General features: G+C 37.7%; 2 protein-coding genes across 7 annotated transcripts in view; one reads left to right on the forward strand and one right to left on the reverse strand.

Moving 5' to 3' along the window:
• Positions 1-217: 217 nt before the first annotated feature.
• Positions 218-13,193, forward strand: LOC116296344 (receptor expression-enhancing protein 1). Of its 2 annotated transcripts, XM_031704350.2 has the most exons (12): positions 218-386; positions 515-587; positions 3,929-4,008; positions 4,499-4,562; positions 4,944-5,000; positions 5,568-5,681; positions 6,167-6,396; positions 9,311-9,392; positions 10,656-10,700; positions 11,141-11,185; positions 12,095-12,190; positions 12,279-13,193. In XM_031704350.2, the coding sequence occupies exons 1-12, from the start codon at positions 355-357 to the stop codon at positions 12,297-12,299; spliced, it is 939 nt and encodes a 312-aa protein (XP_031560210.1). In that variant the 5' UTR covers positions 218-354; the 3' UTR covers positions 12,300-13,193. The 2 variants fall into 2 exon arrangements, with proteins under 2 accessions (XP_031560210.1, XP_031560212.1); XM_031704352.2 differs by having other exon boundaries at positions 12,013-13,193.
• A 754-nt stretch (positions 13,194-13,947) lies between these two features.
• The window catches only part of LOC116296342 (uncharacterized), a 33,454-nt gene continuing 23,682 nt past the window's right edge, over positions 13,948-23,719 (reverse strand). For 3 of the 5 annotated variants that reach the window (XM_089028194.1, XM_089028193.1, XM_089028191.1), the window contains exons 36-45: positions 23,343-23,650; positions 22,288-22,644; positions 20,787-21,070; positions 19,644-19,820; positions 18,691-18,879; positions 17,672-17,890; positions 16,829-16,897; positions 15,997-16,203; positions 15,521-15,605; positions 13,948-14,614 (exon numbers count right to left, since the gene is read on the reverse strand). In XM_089028194.1, coding sequence (XP_088884320.1) covers positions 14,467-14,614; positions 15,521-15,605; positions 15,997-16,203; positions 16,829-16,897; positions 17,672-17,890; positions 18,691-18,879; positions 19,644-19,820; positions 20,787-21,070; positions 22,288-22,644; positions 23,343-23,650 — 2,043 coding nt within the window. In that variant the 3' untranslated portion in view covers positions 13,948-14,466. The remainder of the gene's footprint in view (positions 14,615-15,520; positions 15,606-15,996; positions 16,204-16,828; positions 16,898-17,671; positions 17,891-18,690; positions 18,880-19,643; positions 19,821-20,786; positions 21,071-22,287; positions 22,645-23,342; positions 23,651-23,719) is intronic. The other 2 variants (XM_089028196.1, XM_089028195.1) reach the window with 1 other exon arrangement.

Consider the following 23,719-nt stretch of genomic DNA (forward strand, 5'->3'; position numbering starts at 1 on the left):
TCTATATAGATATATACGACGTATAGTTTATCTCTTCATATATCCTACAATAAAAAAATCTATTTATAATAAAATAAAAAAAGAGGTAGTAATAATAATAATAATAATAATAATAATAATAATAATGTCATAATAAAGAAATTTTGTTTTGAGAATTTGGGATTCCTGTGTTTATAAGAGCATCAAAGTCGAGCATGTCAGTGGTGAGTAACCGCTGCCCTCGTTCTGGAATATAATTCGTCACTCGCTCACTTATTCCAAACTTCAGGATTTTAGCTTCAAAAAATATTCATTTTAGACCACAAAAAAACACATTTAGAGTCCTAAAGAGCTCTAAAGTGTTGGATCATCATTATGGTGTCCTATATAGCGTCTAGAATTATCATGTAAGTAAAAAAAACGCTTATTTGAATATTATTTTCAAATGTCATGTTCTGTGTTTACATGCCTTCAAAAAATTTCTAAACCACAGTTCAATATTATTAATATTTTTTATTTCTTTCTTGGTTTTCAGGCTGGTTTTTGGAACCCTGTATCCGGCTTACAGCTCATATAAAGCCATCAAGACAAGGAATACTCGAGAATATGTAAGATTTTAGATGAAAATAGTTAGTTTGAATGGAGCTTTTTTTCGCCAAGTCGAGTGTTATTTTATACTGCATTGGCGCTCGTCATTTAATGTCCTTTATTATTTTAGCTAATACAGTTTTCTTATCACAATATGTTGGTATTGCATTTTTTAATGTTATTTTGTCGTTAAGTTAACATAACAGTCTAAAAAATGGGCAGTTAACAAAGCAGTTTCGGTCGCTGACTAGATTTCTGGAGTTTCCATGGCTGTCTTGCCCTAATCTCGTAAAACATCTCATTTTGGTGTCTCATTACTTAAATCATCAGCATAGGCGTTTATTTAGAAACGTTTCTTTTTTGTTATGAGAAAAAATACAAATATGTTTATCCTGGATCTTGGGGTCTTATCCTGCACCCCAGAAAGCAGCTGTTTTTCTATTAAGCTTACCTCCATTTAAATTTTTTCCTTAAATGCGCCTTCATAACCTTATCAGCACGATCAACAGTAAGGCCATAGAGAAGCGGTTCTTTTGCTGGAAGGAAAAACATCCACAAATAGTATTAACATTATTATCATAATCAACATAAAAACCATTGAGAAGCATTTGTTTATTGGAAAGGGAGAAAAAATCTACAGTAATCCCGGAGTAGTCAATCAATAACAATCGATACCGCTGATTTGATTGATATCGATTGTATCTATCAATCGTTAAAAATCGAACTCACACTAAATTTTTGTATCGATTTTTATCGATTGATTGATTATATACATATCGATTTTTTCCATTTATGTTCTTGAACAATTTCTATCGATGATCGTACGAGGGTTGTGTGGCTACGGATTTACACCACCGGCAATAACTCTTTCGTAACCATAGCTTGACACAAACTAGGAGTTTGTTATAGTGATCAGTGAACAGACAGCAAAAGTACCTGGATAATTAGCTGCCTGATCTACCTATAATTACATGTGAATTAAAAGTTATAAAATCTATTGCACTATTATTGATATTTTCAAATACTTTCCGTGAAATAAAGCTGATTATATGATTGTACTCCTTATTGGATCGAATTAAAGCTGTCAAATCTTGATCGATAAAAATCGATTAAATCGATAAAAATCGAACTCACACCAATTTTTTTAATCGATTTTAAACGATTTCCCATAAAAATCGATACAAATCAGCTGATTTCTATCGATTTTTATCGATATCGATTTTTATCGATTGATTACTCCGGGAGTAATGCAATCCTGGACCATGTGAATCTTGGCCTGCATCATGAAGCAGTTGCACTTTCTATTGTATAAAAATACGCAATGCACAATTTGGTAGGGTAACTTGATCTAAACTGAGTAATTTTCATCTAGGCCCTTTCTAGTTGAAATAGGATTTAAATGTTGATTTTTGTGGAGGGAGGAAAACCAGAGAACCCAGAGAAAAACCCTCGAAGCACAGGAGAGAACTAACAAACAACTCTACTCACATACGACGAGTCTGAAGATCAAATCCAGGTCGCCTTGGTGAGAGGCGAGCGCTCTACTAATCACTATGCCACCCATGCTTATTGTATCTCAAATTTGTTTTTTTTGGATATGTTTTTTTAAAAACAAAACCGTTATTAAAACCGTTATTATCATAATTTCAACATTAACATTAAAACCGTTAAAAAAAGTTTCTTTATTGCGAAGGAAAAGGGAGTCCACTGTAAAGCAATCATGAATCATTTGAATCTCGACCTGAATTAGGAAGCAGCTGTTTTTTTAATTAGCCTTTAAAGTAGGATATTTGTTAACCTCATTATCATAATCAACAGTAAAAAATGCCTCTTTACCTTCTGACTAGGCATTTAATTTTATAGTCAATGGTATAATGAAATTTGTAGTTGAATCTAACTCCTACTGTATACCAGAAAGGTGGTGGTGTTTTAAAAAGTATATAATATTTGAAAATGTGCTTTATTCATTTAATAAAAGATAAGGGCATGTTGGAATCATTAGAAAATCAGTTGCTATCTGCATTTTATTATAATATGGCAAAAAAAAATTTGGTTTAGACAAAAGAACATTCTAGATTTGAATATTATTTATTTTAGCAGTAATATGAGACAATTATTTGCCAAAAACAAAGTTATTATAGGGGAATATATAAGGTATAGATATTCACCAAAACTGACTGAGCCTAAGGTGAACCTAAACCTCATAATCACTGCTCTACCATTGATTATCCTCTTATATTCACTGGTGGCTCAACCATTGATTATACTCTTATATTCACTGGTGGCTCAACCATTGATTATACTCTTATATTCACTGGTGGCTCAACCATTGATTATCCTCTTATATTCACTGGTGGCTCAACCATTGATTATACTCTTATATTCACTGGTGGCTCAACCATTGATTATACTCTTATATTCACTGGTGGCTCAACCATTGATTATCCTCTTATATTCACTGGTGGCTCAACCATTGATTATACTCTTATATTCACTGGTGGTTCAACCATTGATTATACTCTTATATTCACTGGTGGCTCAACCATTGATTATCTTCTTATATTCACTGGTCGCTTGAACAATCACAGCATGCAAAACTCTATATTCTATTAAAATTAATATTATACAGCTAATGATAAATATTGCAGGGTTACCTTAGGTTTTGGGGGCTAGAACCCAAGCACAAGTTAGTATTTTTAATAGCTATATTAATGTATATATTTTGAAATTTTAGTTATACGCTCAATTGAAGAATCGTTGTCGGGTTCAGAAACATAGAACATAAAAGCTGACACCGAAATGGCACATGGGAAATGACATATAGTTATATTTTAATTTATTCGTTTGCGCCATCCATGCAGTCGGTTTATATCTAGAATGCCAAACGCGTATTAAAAACAGTGGATGATGCCACGGGTCGCCGGTAACAGCATACATCTAATTAACGTACTTCCCATGTGCCATTTCGGTCTCAGCTTCTATGTTCTATGTTTCTGAACCCGACAATGATTTTTCAATTGAGCGTATACTACTATTGGGTACTCAACAGATGTGATTTTAATGAACTTTTGAAAACTATGAATGAATTGATATTTCTAGTAATGTTAAAGGGATTTCTTCCCATAATTGTGGAGCAGTATATGTAAAAGAAAACTGACCATAATTGGTCCGAGTATATGGTGTGTAATAATTGCTTTTTGAAGCATGTCTAGTATTGTAGGAATGCACAGCAGAGATTGGTTTTAGGACTGACCAGAAGACCCTTGTGACTTCCAATTTATTATGAATAATTTGATATACAAAACAACCCATTTTGAACCTTGAATTCTAATTATTATTGGTCGTTAATGTGTATTTTCAGGTACGATGGATGATGTATTGGATAGTGTTTGCTCTTTTTACGACAGCTGAGCTCTTTGCAGATCTGCTTCTAGGGGTTTGGTAAGACGATAATTAGTATAGGAAATCGCATGATCTCGAGTACAATTTGGAAATTAATAGACACGAGTAATGTTTTGAAAGTTCTTGTAATTGCACGAGCCTTTAGGCGAGTGCAATTAGAGAACTTTCAAAACATTACAAGTGTCTATTAATTCCAAATTGTACGAGAAGATTGTGTGATTTTTTGTTTATAGTTCACTCAACAAAATTTCAGTAAAAAATGCGAAGCGACGCCGTTCATCTTTGTGGCTATTTGACGGCCGATTTTCAGTCCATCGCGCAACTGAAATGCATAAAAAACATTAGTTCTTACAGCTTTAAAATTTTATTTATATGTTTTTTCAGAGTCAGAGTAATTTTGTTGAGTGTACTATAATATTATTAATAGTATTTTCAAATAGTTACATAATAAATCAACTTTTTCTAAGCATATTTTTTGTAAACACATGAATATACTTTTGGTTAAAATTTAAAAAAAAATTTTTTTTAGGTTCCCATTTTATTATGAGATCAAGATTGTATTTATGATTTGGTTGCTTTCGCCAACCACAAAAGTGAGTCAAAAATAACTTTATTAATGATATCCATCACATCATCATGCATCATCATGCATCATCACATCATCATCATCATCATCATCATCAATCATCACCATCATGCATCATTACCATCATGCATCATTACCATCATCATCCTTTATCATAATTGTGATTGACATGTGATTAATATCATCATCATTTATCATCACCATCATTTATCATAATTTTGATGGACATGTGATCAATATCACCATCATCATCATTTATCATCATTATTTTTTATTATAATTGTGATTGACATGTGATCAATATCACTACCATCATCATTTTTGTTCAATATATTTTAGTCCAGACAAGTTCAGTTTGTTTAATATCACTCTACAAAAATTTTTTTAGGGTTCAACGATATTATACAGGAAGTTTGTTCATCCATTGCTCTCAAAGCATGAAAATGTAAGTACAGTACATCAAATTACTGTAAATTCCAATTCAATAATTGAGTTAGCTGTGCCCTGACGTAGATCAGCCCAGAGGTTGTTTCAGGGTTCTATCTGTGAGTTAGCCATGCCCTGACTTAGATCAGCCCAGAGGTTGTTACAGGGTTCTATCTGTGAGTTAGCCGTGCCCTGACTTAGATCAGCCCAGAGGTTGTTCCAGGGTTTGGGGTCAGCATCACATTTCACTAGTTGATATTCTAAAATCCTCATGTCATGTTTGTATAATTTTGAGGCTCTTTTAATTAAGGAATCATGAATTTTAACTTTTCAAAAAATCAAATCAATCATTCATGATTACATTGATTAACCAATTTCAAGAGAAGAATCATGTGCCACTGACAGAGAACCTGGAATTTGCAAATCAAACTATACATTTTTTCAATTTTCTCAAATTAAACACTGTCTTATTTTGTCCCAAAGCACGCTTCTAATACATCTGGTGAGTGAAAAGTTCACGTGTAAGGAAAGATGTGCTATAACATAATTACATAGCTGATAAACAATTGTTGTTTTCCTTCAACAGGAGATTGATACTTACATAGCGCAGGCCAAAGACAGTGGTTATGAAACACTTGTACGTGTCAGTCGGAACAGCATAAATATTGCAGCAGAAACCATGATTAAAACAGCAGTGACTGTGAGTATCGATCATGACTGTGCACTACACACCTTGATGTGTTACAACAACAGTACCTGTAGTGACCCCTTTCACTGAGCCCCGAAAGGAGTTGTTTTGGTAGACAAAACAATGGATTTTTTTTTGCATAAGAAAAGACGGCCTATTGTTTTGTCCCCCAGAAGAATTCCTGTATGGATTCAATGCAAGGGGTCTATTTTCCTGTCCTAGCTCTCACTCCCCACACACCTCCCATAGGGATATTAAACTACCTATTAAACTTCAGTCGGCAAAATACGACAATCCAGCATTCATCGTCATACCTCTATAGTTACCTTTGCTACCTCGAACAAGCTAAAATGTGTTTTTGATATATACAGTAGCATAAAATTTGTAAATGCCTGTCTTAGAGTCAAATCATTCTAAAGGTACACTAAGAAAAAATCAATGTCTACTAAAACATCTTATAAATTCAAGTTTAAATGATGAATTTTTAATCACCTTAGGGCCAAAATGTGATTGCTGAGAAGCTTCGGCAGTATGGCAGTGATCAAGTTGAGGGCGACGAACGGCACAAAATGAGAAAAGCCAAGTCTTGGTATGGCGGGATGGACTCTGTACAAAATGATTATGAGCCGATCAATGAGACAGATATAGAGGAGGAAGAAGAAGAGGAAGAGGAGGAAGAAATGTATAACACAGACAGTGTGGAAGTGGAAAGAGCTGATGCAGAGAGGTAAATAATCCCAGGAGGGTACTCTTGCCTGTTTAGGGTAGGGATGTGCTGCTGAGCCCTCTGAACCCTGACCCCGTTCCAGAGTAAAATTTCTGAAATTCATACCCTGTTCCATAGTAAGATCACTGAAAACCATACCATTCCGGTACTGCAAAAATAGATACCTTGTTCCAGAGAGGAGAGAGTGTGATTTCATATACCCTGTTCCAGAGTAGAATCACTGAAAACCCTACCCTGTTTGGTGGCACGTACCTGTATAGCAAATATAGGGAAGTACCCCCCTCCCCCCAATAAATGATATTACAGTACCTCTATTAGTCTGATCTGAGTAACGTGCACTATGTACCAGTAATGAAGATTTTGTTATAGAGCAAAATTTGATTTTTTTAGATAAATATTTTTTTATGGTTTTGCTATGTGAAAAAAAGCAATGGTCAATGCTTAGTTGATTAAGAAGCTATGCCTCGTGCAACTCTTTCACTTCTTTCGTGCTTGAAAAACTCCATAGTGCATCCAGAACTGGATATATGCACACATTGACCATTCCTTAAGTAGTGATGATGTGTGTGTTGATGATGGTGTGATGATGATGGTGTGATGATGATGGTATGTTGATGATGGTATATTGATGATGGTGTGATGATGATGGTATGAATGACTGATGACATGTTGTGAATGATGGTGTTAGTGATGATGGTGTGATGATGTGTGTGATGATGGGGGTGATGATGGTATGTGATGATGATGTGTGATGATGGTGGTTGATGGATTTGAGTGTTGTTGATGATGTGATGATGATTTGTGTTGATGATGTGTTTGTGATGATGATGTTATGATTGATGATGATGTTGTGATGATGGCTGTGTGTTGATGATGGTGCTGATGATGATGGTGTGATGATGGTGTGGTGATGATGGTATGATGATGATGTTGTGATGATGGTGTGTTGATGATGGTGTGATGATGTTGATGATGTTGTGATGATGATTATAATGATGATGTTGTGTTGATGATGTTGTGATGATGTTGTGATGATGGTGTGATGATGATGGATTGCTGATGTTGTGATGATGGTGTGATGATGATGATGTTGTGATGATGTGATGATGATGTTGTGATGTGTGTTGATGATGGTATGTTGATGATGGTATATTGATGATGGTGTGTTGATGATGGTATGATGTTGATGATGTTGTGTTGATGATGTGGTGCTGATGGTATGTTGATGCTGGTGTGTTGATGCTGTTGATGATGATGTTGTGCTGATGATGTGTTGATGATGTTGTGATGATGCTGCTGTTGATGATGGTTGATGTGTGATGATGTTGTGATGATGGTCTGTTGATGCTGGTGTGTTGTGCTGATGGTGATGATGTTGCTGCTGATGTGTTGCTGTGGTGATGATTGATGATGTTGTGATGATGGTATGATGATGGTGTGTTGATGATGGTGTGTTGATGATGGTATGATGATGTTGTGATGATGATGTGTTGTGCTGTGATGATGTTGTGTTGATGATGTGTGTGGTGATGATGGTATGATGATGTGTGTTGATGATGATGATGTTGTGTTTGATGTGTGTGGTGCTGCTGATGATGATGCTGATGATGCTGATGATGCTGTTGTGCTGATGGTGTGTTGATGATGCTGATGAATGGTGTGTTGTGATGGTTGTTGATGTGTGTTGTTGATGTGTGTGATGATGATGGTTGATGATGTGTGTGATGATGGTCTGTGTGATGATGGTTGATGATGATGTGTTGTGATGTGGTATGTGATGGGGTTGATGATGTGTGTGTTGGTGATTGATGTGTGTGGTGTGTGGTGTGGATATGATGTTTTGTGATGGTGTGGTGTGTTGATGAGGTTGTGATGTTGTTGTGTGTTTGTTGTGTTGTGGTGATGCTGGTGTGTGTGATGGGATGTTGATGATGGGTGTTGTGATGGTTTGATGTTGTGTGTGTGTGATGATTGAGGTGATGATGGTGTGGATGTGGATGATGATGGTGGTGATGATGTGTGTTGAGGATGATGATGATGTGTGGTGATGATGGGGTGTGTGGTGGGGTGATGATGGTAGTTGTGATGTTGTTGATGATGGGTGTGAGTGGGTGATGATGATGTGGTGTGATGATGGTGTGTTGTGATGTTGTGATGTATATATATGGTGGTGTGGATGATGATGATGGTGTGATGATAATGGTGTGGTGATGATGGTGTGATGGTGTGTTGATGATGTTGTGATGATGATGATAATGATGATGCTGTGGTGATGATGATGTCGTGATGATGGTGTGTTGATGATGGTGTGTTGATGGTGTGATGATGATGATAATGATGATGTTGTGGTAATGATGGTATGATGATGGTGATGATGATGATGGTCTGTTGATGATGTTGTGCTGATGATGGTGTGGTGATGATGGTGTGGTGATGATGATGATAATGTGGTGATTATGTTGTGTTGATGATGGTGTGATGATGATGATGTTGTGATGATGATGATGTTGTGATGATGGTTGTGATGATGATGGTGTGATGATGGTGTAGTGATGATGTTGTGTTGATGATGGTGTGATGATGATGATGTTGTGATGATGGTGTAGTGATGATGTTGTGTTGATGATGGTATGATGATGATGATGTTGTGATGATGGTGTGTTGATGATGGTATGATGATGATGATGTTGTGATGATGGTGTAGTGATGATGTTGTGTTGATGATGGTATGATGATGATGATGTTGTGATGATGGTGTGGTGATGATGGAGTGGTTATGATGATGTGGTACTGATGATATGGTGATGCTGATGATGATGTGGTAATGGTGTCATAATGATGATAATGGTGTTGAGATGAGAGCTAGTTTAAAGCAAGAATCAATCTGATATTCGATTGTTTTTTTATTTTCTAGTGCAAAATTAAGAAAGGATCTTTTAGAGAAAAAGAACAAGAACAAAAATTATAGTTCAGCGACACTGCCAAGATCTTTCAGTGTAAGTACTATGATATATTAATAATAATATAATAAATAACAAGGAATTTACAGTGGTTCCACTGGATTCAAATAGACTTGGGTGCAATGTTTTCCCATTTCAGACCACACGTCATTCTCTTGAGAATAAGATTCTTTGTTAGAGTTGTATCCATATTTATGTGTAATCTCATGCACATCCGCTAAATAAAGAAATAATACTCCAGGGAATGACACACTGTCTGAAATGGGACAATGTGAAGCCCAAATCGAAGTCCAAGCCTATTGGAATTTAGAAGGTAATTTTTGTGGATGGAGGGGAAGAACAGAAGAACCCAGAGAAAAATCTTGCAAGCACAGGAGAGAACTAACAGGCAAGACTTAACACAGCTCTGACATGACTATGAATTTAAAAACCATGGGCTTGAAATGACAGTCGTGATGACTAGCAAAGTTGTTTTAGCTGGTCATACGTCGTTTCTGGCTCAAAATGTTAATACATACTGCTATAGACCCCTTACATGTGACGTCAGCTCAATGTGGGGGACAAAACAAAAGAATTTCAATCTCCTGAGAATTGGAACCTATTGTTTTGTCCTCCAGATTGAGCTGCATTCCAAAGTGCTGCAAGGGGTCTATTCTGGTCAGTTATTTTGTGATGAACCCTTATTGATAATACTACTAATGGGAAGTTCTCATAAAGCACATTTCACATGGTCTCAATACCCTTTACATTTTATGTACTGTTCAATAAACTCGCAGTGTTTTATCAGGATTTAAAAACACAAGGCATAGCCAAGTGTTCTTAGACCCGATAAAACACGATCTGCGAGTTTATTGAACAGCTTCAAAAACAGATGATGTATGTTCTCATATTGTACTGAATTCTTTACGAAATGAACCAAATTTGATAGAGAAAATCCATCAAGTTAAAGTTTATGCAAATGAAGACGAATCTATATCAGATATAAAATTGCCTTCATGGTCATGATTTCTGTTGTGTTTCCTTCATGAATTATTAATGAGTTTTTGAAGAACAGTTGAGGACGTTATGGGCTGCATATTAAGGCACTATTAGCAGCCATACAGCTTACAATAATAAATGAATTGGTAGTATATTATTGTTATGCCTCCAAATTGGGATAGGCTGTTTAAACCCTTGCATCTAATCCTTACTTTGAAGATGATGCAGTATTTCACTGTTCAAGAGTAGGAAGCTCTTTTTTAATAATCTATATTAATAATCTAATAGGTATTCAATCACTGAACATCTTTTTTTCCACAGAGATCTTCAACTTACAGCAGCCTGTATAGGGACTATAATGAAGAGGTGAGTATGCTGTTTCTTTCTTTGTTTTTTATTTTTTATTTTTTATTTTTTCTATTTTTCTCTATACCACCATAAATGGAAACTAAAAAGAAAATAGTTAATGCACATACATGCAGTAATAATGATATAAAGAACATGAGGGTTGGCAGGACATGAAAGAAGCGTTATGCAAAGCATGTCTCATAAGAGGGTGCTTCTCAACACTTCTCGAGTGTTCTGCCAATAACCACACACCAAATACTCAGAATTTTTGTATTTCTTTTAAATACCAATTGAGAAAGCGATTAATTTGGATATGAATGATAAAATAGAAAATTTTTGTGTGTGAGCGTGCTGTGTACTTTTATTAAGCACATATCCCAACCAATCAGAAAGGGAGATTTACTACATAACAGTTATTTCATAATACTTATATTAAACTAAACACAAATATCTTATAGCTTCTCCCAAGTTCCACCTATACTACACCAGGACAAGGATATGAGGTAAGCACTTTATAGAACCTGTATTTATAACCCTTTAAACTAACTTGTAATAAACTGTCTGGCAGTAGTTATAGTAGTAAAATGATTTTGTAGCCGCTATTCTACTATTGACCACCCTTGAATTTACAATCTGTAATAGGTCACTTGCATTATAGCGTCATTTACTACGACTCACAGTATTGCTTGCACACTTTCCTTTGTTCACTTAATTAGCACTAGTTGTCATACTATTCTCATGAGGAAATACAAATTTCAATAAGAAAGAAAATTTTGGTAGGGATGGTAAAATGACGCCATCATGGAAACGGCCTAGAGTAGGAAGTCTTGCTTGCTTGCTTGCTTGCTTGCTTGCTTGCTTGCTTGCTTGCTTGCTTGCTTGCTTGCTTGCTTGCTTGCTTGCTTGGCTTGCTTGCTTGCTTGCTTGCTTGCTTGCTTGCTTGCTTGCTTGCTTGCTTGCTTGCTTGCTTGCTTGCTTGCTTGCTTGCTTGCTTGCTTGCTTGCTTGCTTGCTTGCTTGCTTGCTTGCTTGCTTGCTTGCTTGCTTGCTTGCTGCTTGCTTGCTTGCTTGCTTGCTTGCTTGCTTGCTTGCTTGCTTGCTTGCTTGCTTGCTTGCTTGCTTGCTTCCTTGTTTCCTTGCTTCCTTGCTTCCTTGCTTTTCTTCTGTTTCTTCCTTCATTCTTTCTTCCTATAAAGAAGTTTCCTACAAATATTTTTTAATCCACAGTTTTTCATGTTTGTATATATTCCTTTCCTTACTTTTATCACTATGCTTATAAACAACCTCTCAACGCTACCTTATAATGCACAACTCCTGCCATCTATTTTCAGCCCAGTACAGGATACAGTACACGTAGTCGCAAGAAAATCGCCTAAACCAATCACACGAGCTGTTTTTATTTACAATTCATAGTCCTCCAAACCAACCGACAGTGATGTGAAGCCTCGCCGAAGCCAACGTAATAAGAAAACAAAACGTGTCCTGCCTGGAATTCCATCACAAGAATACGTTAGTGACATGTGAAGTAACTCGACTTTCTAGCTTATTTTTAATCAAATTGGATAATTTTTATCTTTGTACTATTGCTGTCTTTCAGTTTGTGTTGCCCTGTATATAGACTCTAGCGGTTCTCTTATGAATGGGAAGCCGGATACGCCAAATTTGTAGCCGTACTGTAGTCATTATCATAGGAAGCTATTTTGTACGATAACCATCCTAATGGGAAGCCATTTCACTGTTACGGAATGTCATACGATAACCATTCTAATGGGAAGCAATCTCACTGTTACGGAATGCCGTACGATAACCATTCTTATGGGAAGCCATTTCAATGTTACGGAATGTCGTACAATGACCATCCTTATAAGAAGCCTTTTCAGTCTTACGGCATGTCGTACGATAACCATCCCTATGTGAAGCCATTTCAATGTTACGGCGTGCCGTACGATAACCATCCTTATGGGAAGCCATTTCAAGGTTACGGCATGTCGTACAGTAGTTTTGTAGTTTGTGCCTAAACCGGACTTACGCTTTCACAGTATAATACTTAATCAAGAGAGCATTAATAAGAGAGGGATACTTCTGAATATCGCGCGCGCAATGTAAATTACTGGTTGGGCTATTTTTAGAAACTGGATAGAGTTTAAATTTCGCCTTACCCTACTCCTGTGCTTCAACTAGCGCGAATGCGCGCATTTTCCGTTTGTAGTTTTGATCTCTTATTTATGCTCTCTTGACTTAATATAATGTATCTCTACGGCTGTTGGGCACGTAACATTTAGTTCTGCACAAACCAGACTGCACACTATAATCATGTTGTAAGCTAGCGAAGATAACACTTTGTAAATATTATACCACAATATCAAGAAAAACTCCGATTACATGAAGAACGCAAGGGTTAAGTCAGTTTTTTATTTTCAATGTTATGGGAATGTTGTGTTTAAATGTTAGGGAGTTTGGGTATTGATTATTGTAATATTGCATGTTATTAAAACATTGTTGCTTTAGTCTTGGTCAGTCTACCTACTTGTTTAATAACACTCCCTTGACTCTAGTTTTATGTAATCTTATCTGGATCTCAACTATCAAATAACTTCTTAAGAGCTACTGAAAGCGGATTAAAGGGATTTTTCAAAACGGGGTAGGGTTAAATGTCTTTATTCTTTTTTTTCTTCTTCTTTTTTTCCCCCTTCTAATTTATAGCTTTACTTTTCGTTTTCGAGGGACATAAGTTTGATAACTGAGAGGTCAATTATATTACCCTTGTAAAATAAAGGTTTCAATAAAAAAAGCTAAATTTATTAGGTGGGGCCCAATCAATCAATCATTCATTCATTCATTCATTTATTTAATTATTTACTTATTTTACTTTAAATTTGAAAGTTTATAGTTTAGAAATGTTTTGAGCTCTTCATGGACTTTAAATTGTCGGGGGGAAAGAAGTGTAGATAAGAAGGAAAAAAAAAAACGAAAACGAGGAGAAATAGGTTTTTACACTGCGCATGTTCATAATGGCTGCATGCTATCACATGGTTTGCGGGCTCACTAGATGTGAACAACAAACGCAACTTTGCAGAAGCAAGTTCATCGTGGGGAAAATAAAATATCCCGGACGATTAAAGATGCATCTTAAAATTGAAAACTGCTAGCCCAAGAGAAGAGTCTCGTTTGATATCAAGTAAGTCATGATTATGTTGCTGTTGTTGTAGCACAAGTTGCTCGTTCGCTCGCTATGCAGCTAATTAGTGTTGTAATACATAAGAGACTTGAGTCGTATATTTTGTTTATTGGTATTCTATGAAGAAAAATAGTCATGCAATCAAACAATGATGATAATCATTCTTATGGGAAGGCATTTCAGTGTCGGTTAACTAGGCATGTCATACGATAACCATGTTTGGAAGCCATGTCAATGTTATGGAATGGAATGTCGTACGTTAACCATCGGGAAGCCATTTCAGTGTTAAGGCATGGCATACGATAACCATTCTTATGGGAAGCCATTTCAGTGTTAAGGCATGGCGTACGATAACCATTCTTATGGGAAGCCATTTCAGTGTTACGGCATCTCATACAATAACCATTATTATGGAAAGCCACTACTGTGTTATGTCGCACAACAACCATTCTTATGAGACGATTAAAAAACATATGACAATTATCGAATCAATCGTGCAACTCGGAAAGTGTAGCCGTGAAAATGCAGAAATTATAAAAATAAAAACCATGCAATCAAACAAACAAAAAATTCTACAAACTAACAACACGCATATTTGGCCATCAAATCAATCGCGCAACTCATAGAATTCGAGCTCCAACCGATTGAGATCACATTGATTCCAGAAGACAGCTTTTGTCCCAGATGTAGGGGTACTAGACTCCGGGTGAACACAGAACCCTGATGAAATGTGACGCAGTGATTTATCACTTGTCCTGTAGAAGAGATAAGAGACTTTAAGGTTGCGTTTACACGGTACCGGACGAATTTTAGACAAAAAGTTGTACGTTTAGAGGACTGAGATAACCGAACCAAAATTCGTACGCTGGGCCGTAAAAATTAGCGATCCGGTTCCGCGTAAACAGAAGGTTTTTTTTTTTTTTTTTTTTTTTTTTTTTGAGTATTTAAAAAACGAGCAGGAGTGTTTTATCAGGTATAAAACAACGAGGCGCAGCCGGTCACGCCAGCCGGAAGTGTAAATATCATTACTTTGGGGTTTCGCGCAGGCCTTCAAAGTCTGTCTTCCCTGTGGATGGGTTGACTTTACTGACAATATTTTGAATGAAATCTCCAATGAAGAAAACGTACCCCAAAGAGAAATTATTCACACTTCCGGTTGACTTCGTCGTCGCAGTCAATGATACATTGTTAATGTTGGAGAGAACTTTTTAATGAGCAACGTTCCAATGAAAGTCTAGAGCATCAGTAATACAGTCTGTCGTTATGTTAGCTTGTAGTCCAATCATTAATAATGACAATTTAATATATTATCAACGATAAAATATTTATTTATATTTATGATGACAATCAGTGATCGTGGATGATAGTGAAGATGATGTTGATCTTGATGATGACGATTAATGATGATGATGATGATAGATAATGATGGTGATCATGATAATAGGGATGATGATGATGATGATGATGATGAAGCTAGGTGATGATGATAACAGGGCAGATCAGAGGGCAGATAGTGATTATGATGATAAATAATAATGAAGATAATAGTAGATGATGATGTTGGTGATGATGATGGTGGTGGTGGTGATGATAATGTTGACGAAGATGATATGCTAAAGACCAACATATACGTGATGATATAAAGTGACATGTTCAAATACCTTGTGTACTTTGTATTTCTATCATAGCACTGTTTCTTCAACACAACAGGAATCCCATTAAAGAGTGAACCTCCGATGTCAAGGTCTGTAAATAGGCAGAGAAAATGGGACAAACAGTCATCATGTATCAACTCAATGATCGAGTTAATGAATGAATGGACGAATGGGATAGAATGGATACTGACAATGGTTACAACAACAGTTTTTTTATATTTCTAAAATCAAAAATGGGAATAAGACAAGACAGCTATGAACTAAATGATCGAGTAAATGAATGAATGAATGAATGAATGGGATAGAATGGATACTGACAATGGGAATAAGAGAAGATAACTAAGAACTAAATGATCGAGTGAATAAATGAATGGATAAATGGGATAGAATGGATACTGACAATGGGAATAAGACAAGATAACTATGAACTGAATGATCGAGTAAATGAATGAATGGATGAATGGGATAGAATGCATACTCACAATCAGGATCGGGACATAGATACATCCCACTACACGAGTGTTTTAGCCGACCCTTTGTCGTCAAGGTAAACAACATGTAATTCTGTGAGCATTGTACATTGTTTCCTCCCGCGCCGCTGTAGATGATTTCAGTTCCTTCAGGAGGCGAGCAGTCTGCTGTACTTGGCTGCAAGCAAAAACCTCCATGTGATCTTATTGGGCTGACGTCTGTTAATAAATATATCATATGAAGTTGGGTCAGTAATGTAGCGGTTGTACGTTCGCCTCAACTCTGCGGTCTCATGTTCGACACGACACGTGAATAGAGTTCGTTATGTCTCTCAAGATTCCTAACTCGAGGGGTTTTCTCTACGCAAAACTTAACAAGCTAATTTCAAAACGTTAACGGTGCCCTGACTTAGATCAGCCCAGAGGGTGTTACAGAGTTCTTTCTGTAAGTTAGCCATGCCCTGACTTTAATCAGCCCAGAGGTTGTTTCAGGGTTCCATCTGTGAGTTAGCCATGCCCTGACTTAGATAAGCCCAGAGGGTGTTACAGGGTTCTATCTGTAAGTTAGCCATACCCTGACTTAGATCAGCCCAGAGGTTGTTACAGGGTTCTATCTGTGAGTTAGCCATGCCCTGACTTAGATCAGTCCAGAGGTTGTTTCAGGGTTCTATCTGTGAGTTAGCCATGCCCTGACTTAGATCAGCCCTGAGGTTGTTTCAGGGTTCAATCTGTGAGTTAGCCATGCCCTGACTTAGATCAGCCCAGAGGTTGTTTCAGTGTTCTATCTGTGAGTTAGCCATACACTGATACCCTGTAACACGGCAGTTCAGTAACACATTCATACCTCTAGATGCTGACACGCTACGCGGAGTTGGTGCTATAGTTTGTGAAGGACGTGTTGAATGAACATTATCTAAATGAGATCAAAAGTCCATCCATAATATTTATTTTAAATTTCTTTCGGTTTTAATCCAGTTTGTATCGTTTTGAGTTGCAATTAATTGCTGTATTTAAGGTTATATGTACCGTATAGGTTCGCAGGTGCCATTTAATGAAACGTTTCTTAGCGCGATTTATCGAACAAAATGTTTTATACAATACCTGCATGGTAAAATATGAATCTCGCGTTCTGATTGATTGGGAGCGCATGCATTATGAGAGCATATAGCACACGTGCGCACTTTCTACTTTTTTATTCATACATTTTAACTAACGGTTATTCTAATTTGTATTATTAAAAAATATAATGTGCTTGCTGTACCGTGTAGTTATAAACGCTTCTTCATAATTGTACATAATGTAAAGCCAATAAATAACTGGGTTATTTAACAATTATTCACCTCAGGCTCAGTGAATATCGGGAAATAATAACCAAAACGAAGTTGAGGTTATTATTCCCGATATTCACTGAGCCTGAGGTGAATAATTGTTTTAAATACACATGTGATTTTTTCGGAAAAAAAAGAAGATAAAAGACACATTTAAAATTAGGTAACAGCAACAGAGCGGCTGGCCGCCATTTTGTATTATCACTGGAGGTGATTATCGTGTGATAATCTGAGTTTCTCGACCAATCAGCGCGCGAGATTTTCAATAATCACCTGCGTATTTGTACTAAACCTATATACCTTCAATTAGTCAAGTAAGAAGTAAAAAGAGTGGTTTAAGCTACTGTCTAAATACTTACCCTCCCGTAGCTTGAACAAATCCAACTTCAGTCTAGAAGACCCGCATCCATCCCATGTAACGAGATGTATGCCTTCAGCAACGCTTCCCATGTTAGGATGCACACATTTACCTGACTGCTTGTGTCTCAAACCTTTGACTTTAGTTATCTCAAACGTGGCATGACTTTGATTGCAGAAGCTGCTCAGTACTAAAGGAGTGCCGTAGTCTGCTTGGCCACCTGCAAAATTAGAAATTGTCCCCGTCAACAACACAGTTATTTAGGTTAAGAATTTAGTCTTAAAATTATTCTCTTTGCTGACTATTCATAATTAATGAAGAAATAGAAAACGCGCGCGCGTGCTGTGTGCAGTTTTATAAAATAACTAAGATATAACGCGTGCTCTGATTGGTCAATTACCGTTTTATATAACTCAACATAGATCGTGAGGAAATGACGTCAGCTGCGCACGCGATGTTTTGTTTGTTTCTTATGTTTTTTATTATTTCTTTTGAGTTAATTGTTAGTTATATCTTAGTTATTTTATTAAAACTCCCCTTGCTTGTGCTATGTTGGGTTTTACACACACATGCGGGAAATTGCGTGAGCCCTCGAGAAGTGCCGAGAAGCATCACTCGCCTACGGCTCGTGCTTCTCCTAGCACTTCTCTCAGACTCACGCGATTTCCCGCGTGCTTGTACAACAGTAATATGTAATATGTAATATGTAGTAATATGCACCATTATAAAATACCTGTTATGAATCTCGAGTTCTGATTGGATGGGAACGCGTGCTTTATGAGGGCACACAGCACGCGCGCGCACGTTTTTATTTTGTCATTCCGCAGCACGTCGTGCTTCTCCTAACACTTCTCGTGTGTTCTACCAGCCCCCGCGTGCTTTATACCTACACACAGCACGCGCGTGCTTTTTTATTCTTCATGATCAAATGTAACTGAAAAATTTTTCCCATTTTTCAAAGGAAATATTCCTTATAAATTTAACAGTTATCGAAAACCACAAATAACGATTGGTTCCTACCTTGTGGACAAACATATTTCCTGCTGCAAAAATGCATGAGCATTCCATCGTTGTCGAAGAGAAAGTTCATGTAATCTTCGTCGCAGTTATTGGTGTTCTTTTTGTAGACTAGCCTGGTGTTTTCAGGGGGAATGCAGTTTGCGGTACTTGGCTGAATACAGAACTTATCAGGTCCTTTAATGGGACTCTCTATAAAACACAGAAAATATAGAACAACAGGCTGGAAAAAAAACTTTATAGGGTTACATATCAATACTCCAGTTTTAAGCTCTCTGTACCTCAGGGTTACCCTCGATTTTGTGTAGAATATTCACGTGTTTCAGTCAAGGTCCGTCGAGTTTCAAAGTGTTTGTATTGTCGAAGTCGTGCATTCTTTACTTTACCGTTGGTATTTGTGAATATTTAAACAATGATACGAAGCTAAGGCCCCGTCCACACGTATCCGGAAATATTTGTATCCGTAAATTATTTTTTGCGGATACGAAAATGTTTGCGTCCACACGCAGCGTATTCGAATCGTTTTCACCGTCCACACGTATCCGTTTTCGTAAGATTTGTGGATACGGACACAAAAATTTCCGGACACGTTTGGACGCAACCCGTATCCGCAAAAAAAATTTGCGGATACAAAAATGTGCGGATACGAAAATTTGCGGATACGTGTGGACGGGGCCTAACTCCAAGAGTCTGTAATTAATGAAGACAGTGGTAATTTGGAACTGAAAAAAAGGGTCTATTTATGAGATGACCTGAAAATGGGGAATATAAGGCATAAGAGAAGCAGACTGTCAGGGTTCAACAGCCTATCCCAATTTTGAGGCATAAAACTAATGTACTAACAATTCACTCATGATCGTAAGCTGCACGGCTGTTAATAGCGCCTTAATATGCAGCCCTTAAAGTCTTCCACAGATCACATTATTAATATTTATTTTTAATGAAATGTGTCTTACTTGGGCAGTAACTGCATCGTCTCTTCTCAGGAACCAAGTCAGCAGGATCACATGACCTACCACCACATCGAGGGGCTGGATTAGAACATGAACGTCTTCGTGTTTGGATTCCATTTATCGCGTTACACAATGGGCTGCATCCATTCCAAGCACTCCAAGATGACAGTCCTCCATCAACTAAAGGTATAGATTAACGGTAATACATTAATAATGCTCAAACTAATGAATATAAAACACGCGCGTGTGTCTCTGTACTGTAATATAAACACGCTGGGAGATTGGCCACGCGTAGCCCAGGTTCGTAGCCACCAACTTTTGATTGGTTTGGTTTTCAAGGGAGGGGGGAGGGGTAGGGAGTAGGTGGAGAGGAGCAAGGAAAAGTATAGGGAAAACCTCCTACACTTTTATCTTTTCAAACCCATCCTAAAGTACTCAGATTTTGAATGTTGCGAAAGTACTTTTTCTTGACTCGTTCTCGTTCTAATCATTCTTTAAAAATCTCTTTTTCAATGATTTTTCTCATTGTTTTTTTTTTTTTTTATTTCTATTTTTCTTAAATTTAAAAAAAAAAAAATTTCCTCCGAATGTTGTTTCGGTTGAAACCGGACCAACCGTACCGGTGGCTACGGCCCTGTAGCCGAGTGTTTCTCTCTTGCTTCTCGAGTGCTCTACAGCTTAGAGAGTGTTTAAACCACAATACAAAGACATAAGCAGCCGTTTTATATTGCTTTTATAAAATATTTTTGAACGATTTTGCGCGAGCGTCCTCTGATGAAAACACGGTAGCCAGCCAATCAGCGCGCGCGTTATATCTCAAATATTTTATGTCATTCAACGTATAATCGACTTTATGCATAGGCGGTGAAGGGGTTTGAAAAGCTGGGGTTGCTTGATCACAACGTATTTTTCGCGTATCATTTGTCATCGTTTGCTTTTCTGCAGGCACGTACTGCGCGAAACACACAAAAAAGTAAATAGCATAGAGTGCACGCAGTACGCGCGTGCAGAAAACCAAAAATAGCGTCAAAAATAGCATTCAAGGATACTCAAGAATGGGCTAGGGGTTTTCTTCTCATAGTACATTTTCTTTTGCCCTACATCTTCGTAAAATCTAGACATGCTTTACAGTATAGATACAAAAACCTGGGATTCTGTCGGATCCGCAATCGTCTTCGTTGACCCAGTACCAGATCACTCCAGGGTTGACCATGAGAAAGTCTATCCATGGAGCAGGGTTGTTTTTTAATATATCAGTAACGATAGTACCCCATTCACTATAATTATCATGGCTAGAAGTCGTCAGCAGTCCTTTCGTCTTTCCTAACCACGGCATTCTCTTTTCTAGGGAGCTGGCCCAGTTGTATAGCCAGTCGTCGTATTTTTTCACCAAAGTAACATTTGTTTGACTGTTTTTCGTGGCAACGAAGCTAAAAAACGTACCAACACATATAATAAAAAGGTATGAAAAAGAGAAGGATAATGGGGGAGGGGGAGGGGAGGGGAGGGGGAGGGGAGGGGTTACCATTATTTAATTGTGGGGGAGGGGTGGGGGTTGTAGGAATTTATGTTGCACGATATTTATTATTTTGTAACAACTCCTGCGCGCAATGTTTGCTCAATATTTCTTTTCTGAAAGAAGACTGAGGTTGCGCGATATATTTTGGGGATTTACGCGACCTTCTTCTAACTCCAGTTTCAAGTTCTCTTTGCTTAGCCTTAGGCCCCGTCCACACGTATCCGGAAATGTTTGTATCCGCAAATTTTTTTTTTGCGGATACGAAAGTGTTCGCGTCCACACGCAGCGTATTCGAATCGTTTTCGAATCGTTTTCACTGTCCACACGTATCCGGAAATTTCTTGGTCCGCCCTGATGCACAGTAGTGCCTAGTCCCTTTGACGGATAGTTTTTCTTATTGAGCATGCGCAAAATTGTGTTTACGTCAGCGTATTCGAATATTTACGGATACGACCGTCCACACGTATCCGTATTCAGAGCGAATTCGAAAATTTCCACTCTGGAGACCGTTTTCGAAAATTTTCGGATATGGATACAAAAATTTCCGGACACGTGTGAACGCAACCCGTATTCGAAAAAAAAAAAAAAATTTGCGGATACGTGTGGACGGGGCCTAAGACTGAGCAAAGACAAACTCGAAATGGGAGTGATTATCTAATGGTCCGTCCCTAAGCACCCAATGCTCGCAAATCCCCGCCTCGGCTAAACTCAGTTGAAAAGAGCATCGGCTTAAGGGCTCTGTAGTGATTGTCGCATGCTGTGATATAACAGCCAAAGCTAATAGATTAAAAGGCGATAGCTAGTAGTTCTATCTATACTACAGGGCTTGAAATAGCGGCCTGCCAATGGCCAAATGACAGGCCAAATGATTTGATCTCTTATTATTCAGCGATACATTTTGTATTCTCTTTTCTTTAACCCACTAGCTATTGAAAACCTAAGAGTTGGCTATAAGCAAAATAAAATAAAATAAAAATAAGTTAACTAATACAATTGTACAAATTAGCGCAAGTTATCATAGTCCTTTGGTCTACTGAGGTCTACTGGACTTACTAATTTGTGCAAATTGGTGCAATTTGTTACAATGTTTTTACACATACATGGTGTGCAGTCTAATGACATATGTACCTGTATGATTTGGGTGCTTTCCACACTCCTCCCCAGTGTCCATGCTCATGTGCCTCTAGCTTATACACAAAGCTGTTTGCACCACTCAGGTCTTTTATCTGATCACCCAGCTCCAAGATGGAGTAGTCTCGTGTTAAAGATGGTAAATTTGTGTTTCGGTTTTTGACTTGGCTTGGCAGCCATCCGTTATTGGCGCTTGTCACTAACAGAGTCCAAGCCCCTTTGTCTGATTTCATGTCACATATGACCGGGATGTATTGGTGCGAGGTGTTTTTTATCATGTAAGGTCCGTCTTCCAAAGACTTGTGTTCGCCGGGGACGTCCTTTATGTTCTGTTTTATTTGATTACAAGATCTCCTAAGATCGTTGTGGAAAAAGCGCAAACCAATCAATCAAAGTCTTTATTGTTGGAAATCAGGGTAGTGTAGCAGTAGAGTGGCACTGTCTTCTCACTTTTCGGGTCTCGACCCATGCCCTGACTTAGATCAGCCCAGAGGTTGTTCCAGGGTTTGATCTGTGAGTTAGCCATGCCCTGACTTTGATCAGCCCAGAGGTTGTTTCAGGGTTCTATCTGTGAGTTAGTCATGCCCTGACTTAGATCAGCCCAGGGATGTGGTAATACGAGCAACAAAATCGTGCAGCAGTGCTGCCTTGCAAGGTGCAGCGCAAATGTGTCTCGTAGTACTACTCCCTGTGTACGACACATTTTCTTTGTCGCAGAAAGTGGAAAGGGCTTCTACTTCTGCAACAAAGTCGTGGATCAAATTTTTGCTTAGTTTAATTACGGCGTGGTAATACTAGCAACATTTGCTTTCCAGCTTGCAACGCAACCATTTTGCGCGATAAGTTGCACGACTTTGCTGCTCGCATTACCACGTCCGAAACGTCAGTAAGTATTTTCATCTTTTCACGGTGTAAAATTTACCTTTTTATCATTACTATCACGATTTTAAAGGGTTCTATAAGCAGTAATTTTTTTTGTTTTTTTTTTGTTGCAAATCCGGACTGTTTTATTATTTGTAACATTAACATTTTTTCTACAGCTCGTAACTTACCAGGTCCCCTCTCTAACCCAAAGTCTCAATCCAGATGGCCGTTCTATTTGTTTTGGTAAGTAGACCGCATCATCTGTTGAAGACACTATTGTCCCTGAGTCATCCCCTGAGGGGTCTGCAGTCGTCAAAAGAAGGCTGGAATCTTTGATATAAGGAAGGCGCTGCCCTAGATTGCATTTATCGTCCCAGTTGCCATATTTCTTCAATAATTTTACTTGCGTCTGATTGCTCAAACCTTCTAAGAAGCTTTGTCCTTGTCTTGCTTCAAATACACCTCCCCATTTGCTGGTGTCATCTTCAATCTTGTACTAGTTGAAAAATGATGATAGTACATAATTACGTGATTATTTCACCAATATAAATCCGACAAGCGAAAC

The sequence above is a fragment of the Actinia tenebrosa genome, unplaced genomic scaffold, assembly GCF_029948245.1.
Source record: "Actinia tenebrosa isolate PJP-AT-01 unplaced genomic scaffold, QUT_ActTen_1.0 PGA_scaffold12__29_contigs__length_12842862, whole genome shotgun sequence".
Lineage (NCBI taxonomy): Eukaryota > Metazoa > Cnidaria > Anthozoa > Actiniaria > Actiniidae > Actinia > Actinia tenebrosa.

Coding starts and splice junctions, on each gene's coding strand:
- LOC116296344 (XM_031704350.2), top strand. CDS start 355: ATGGTGTCCTATATAGCGTCTAGAATTATCAT. Junction 9,393..10,655: donor CACTGCCAAGATCTTTCAGT/GTAAGTACTATG, acceptor TTTTTTCCACAG/AGATCTTCAACTTACAGCAG. Junction 11,186..12,094: donor CACCAGGACAAGGATATGAG/GTAAGCACTTTA, acceptor TACAATTCATAG/TCCTCCAAACCAACCGACAG.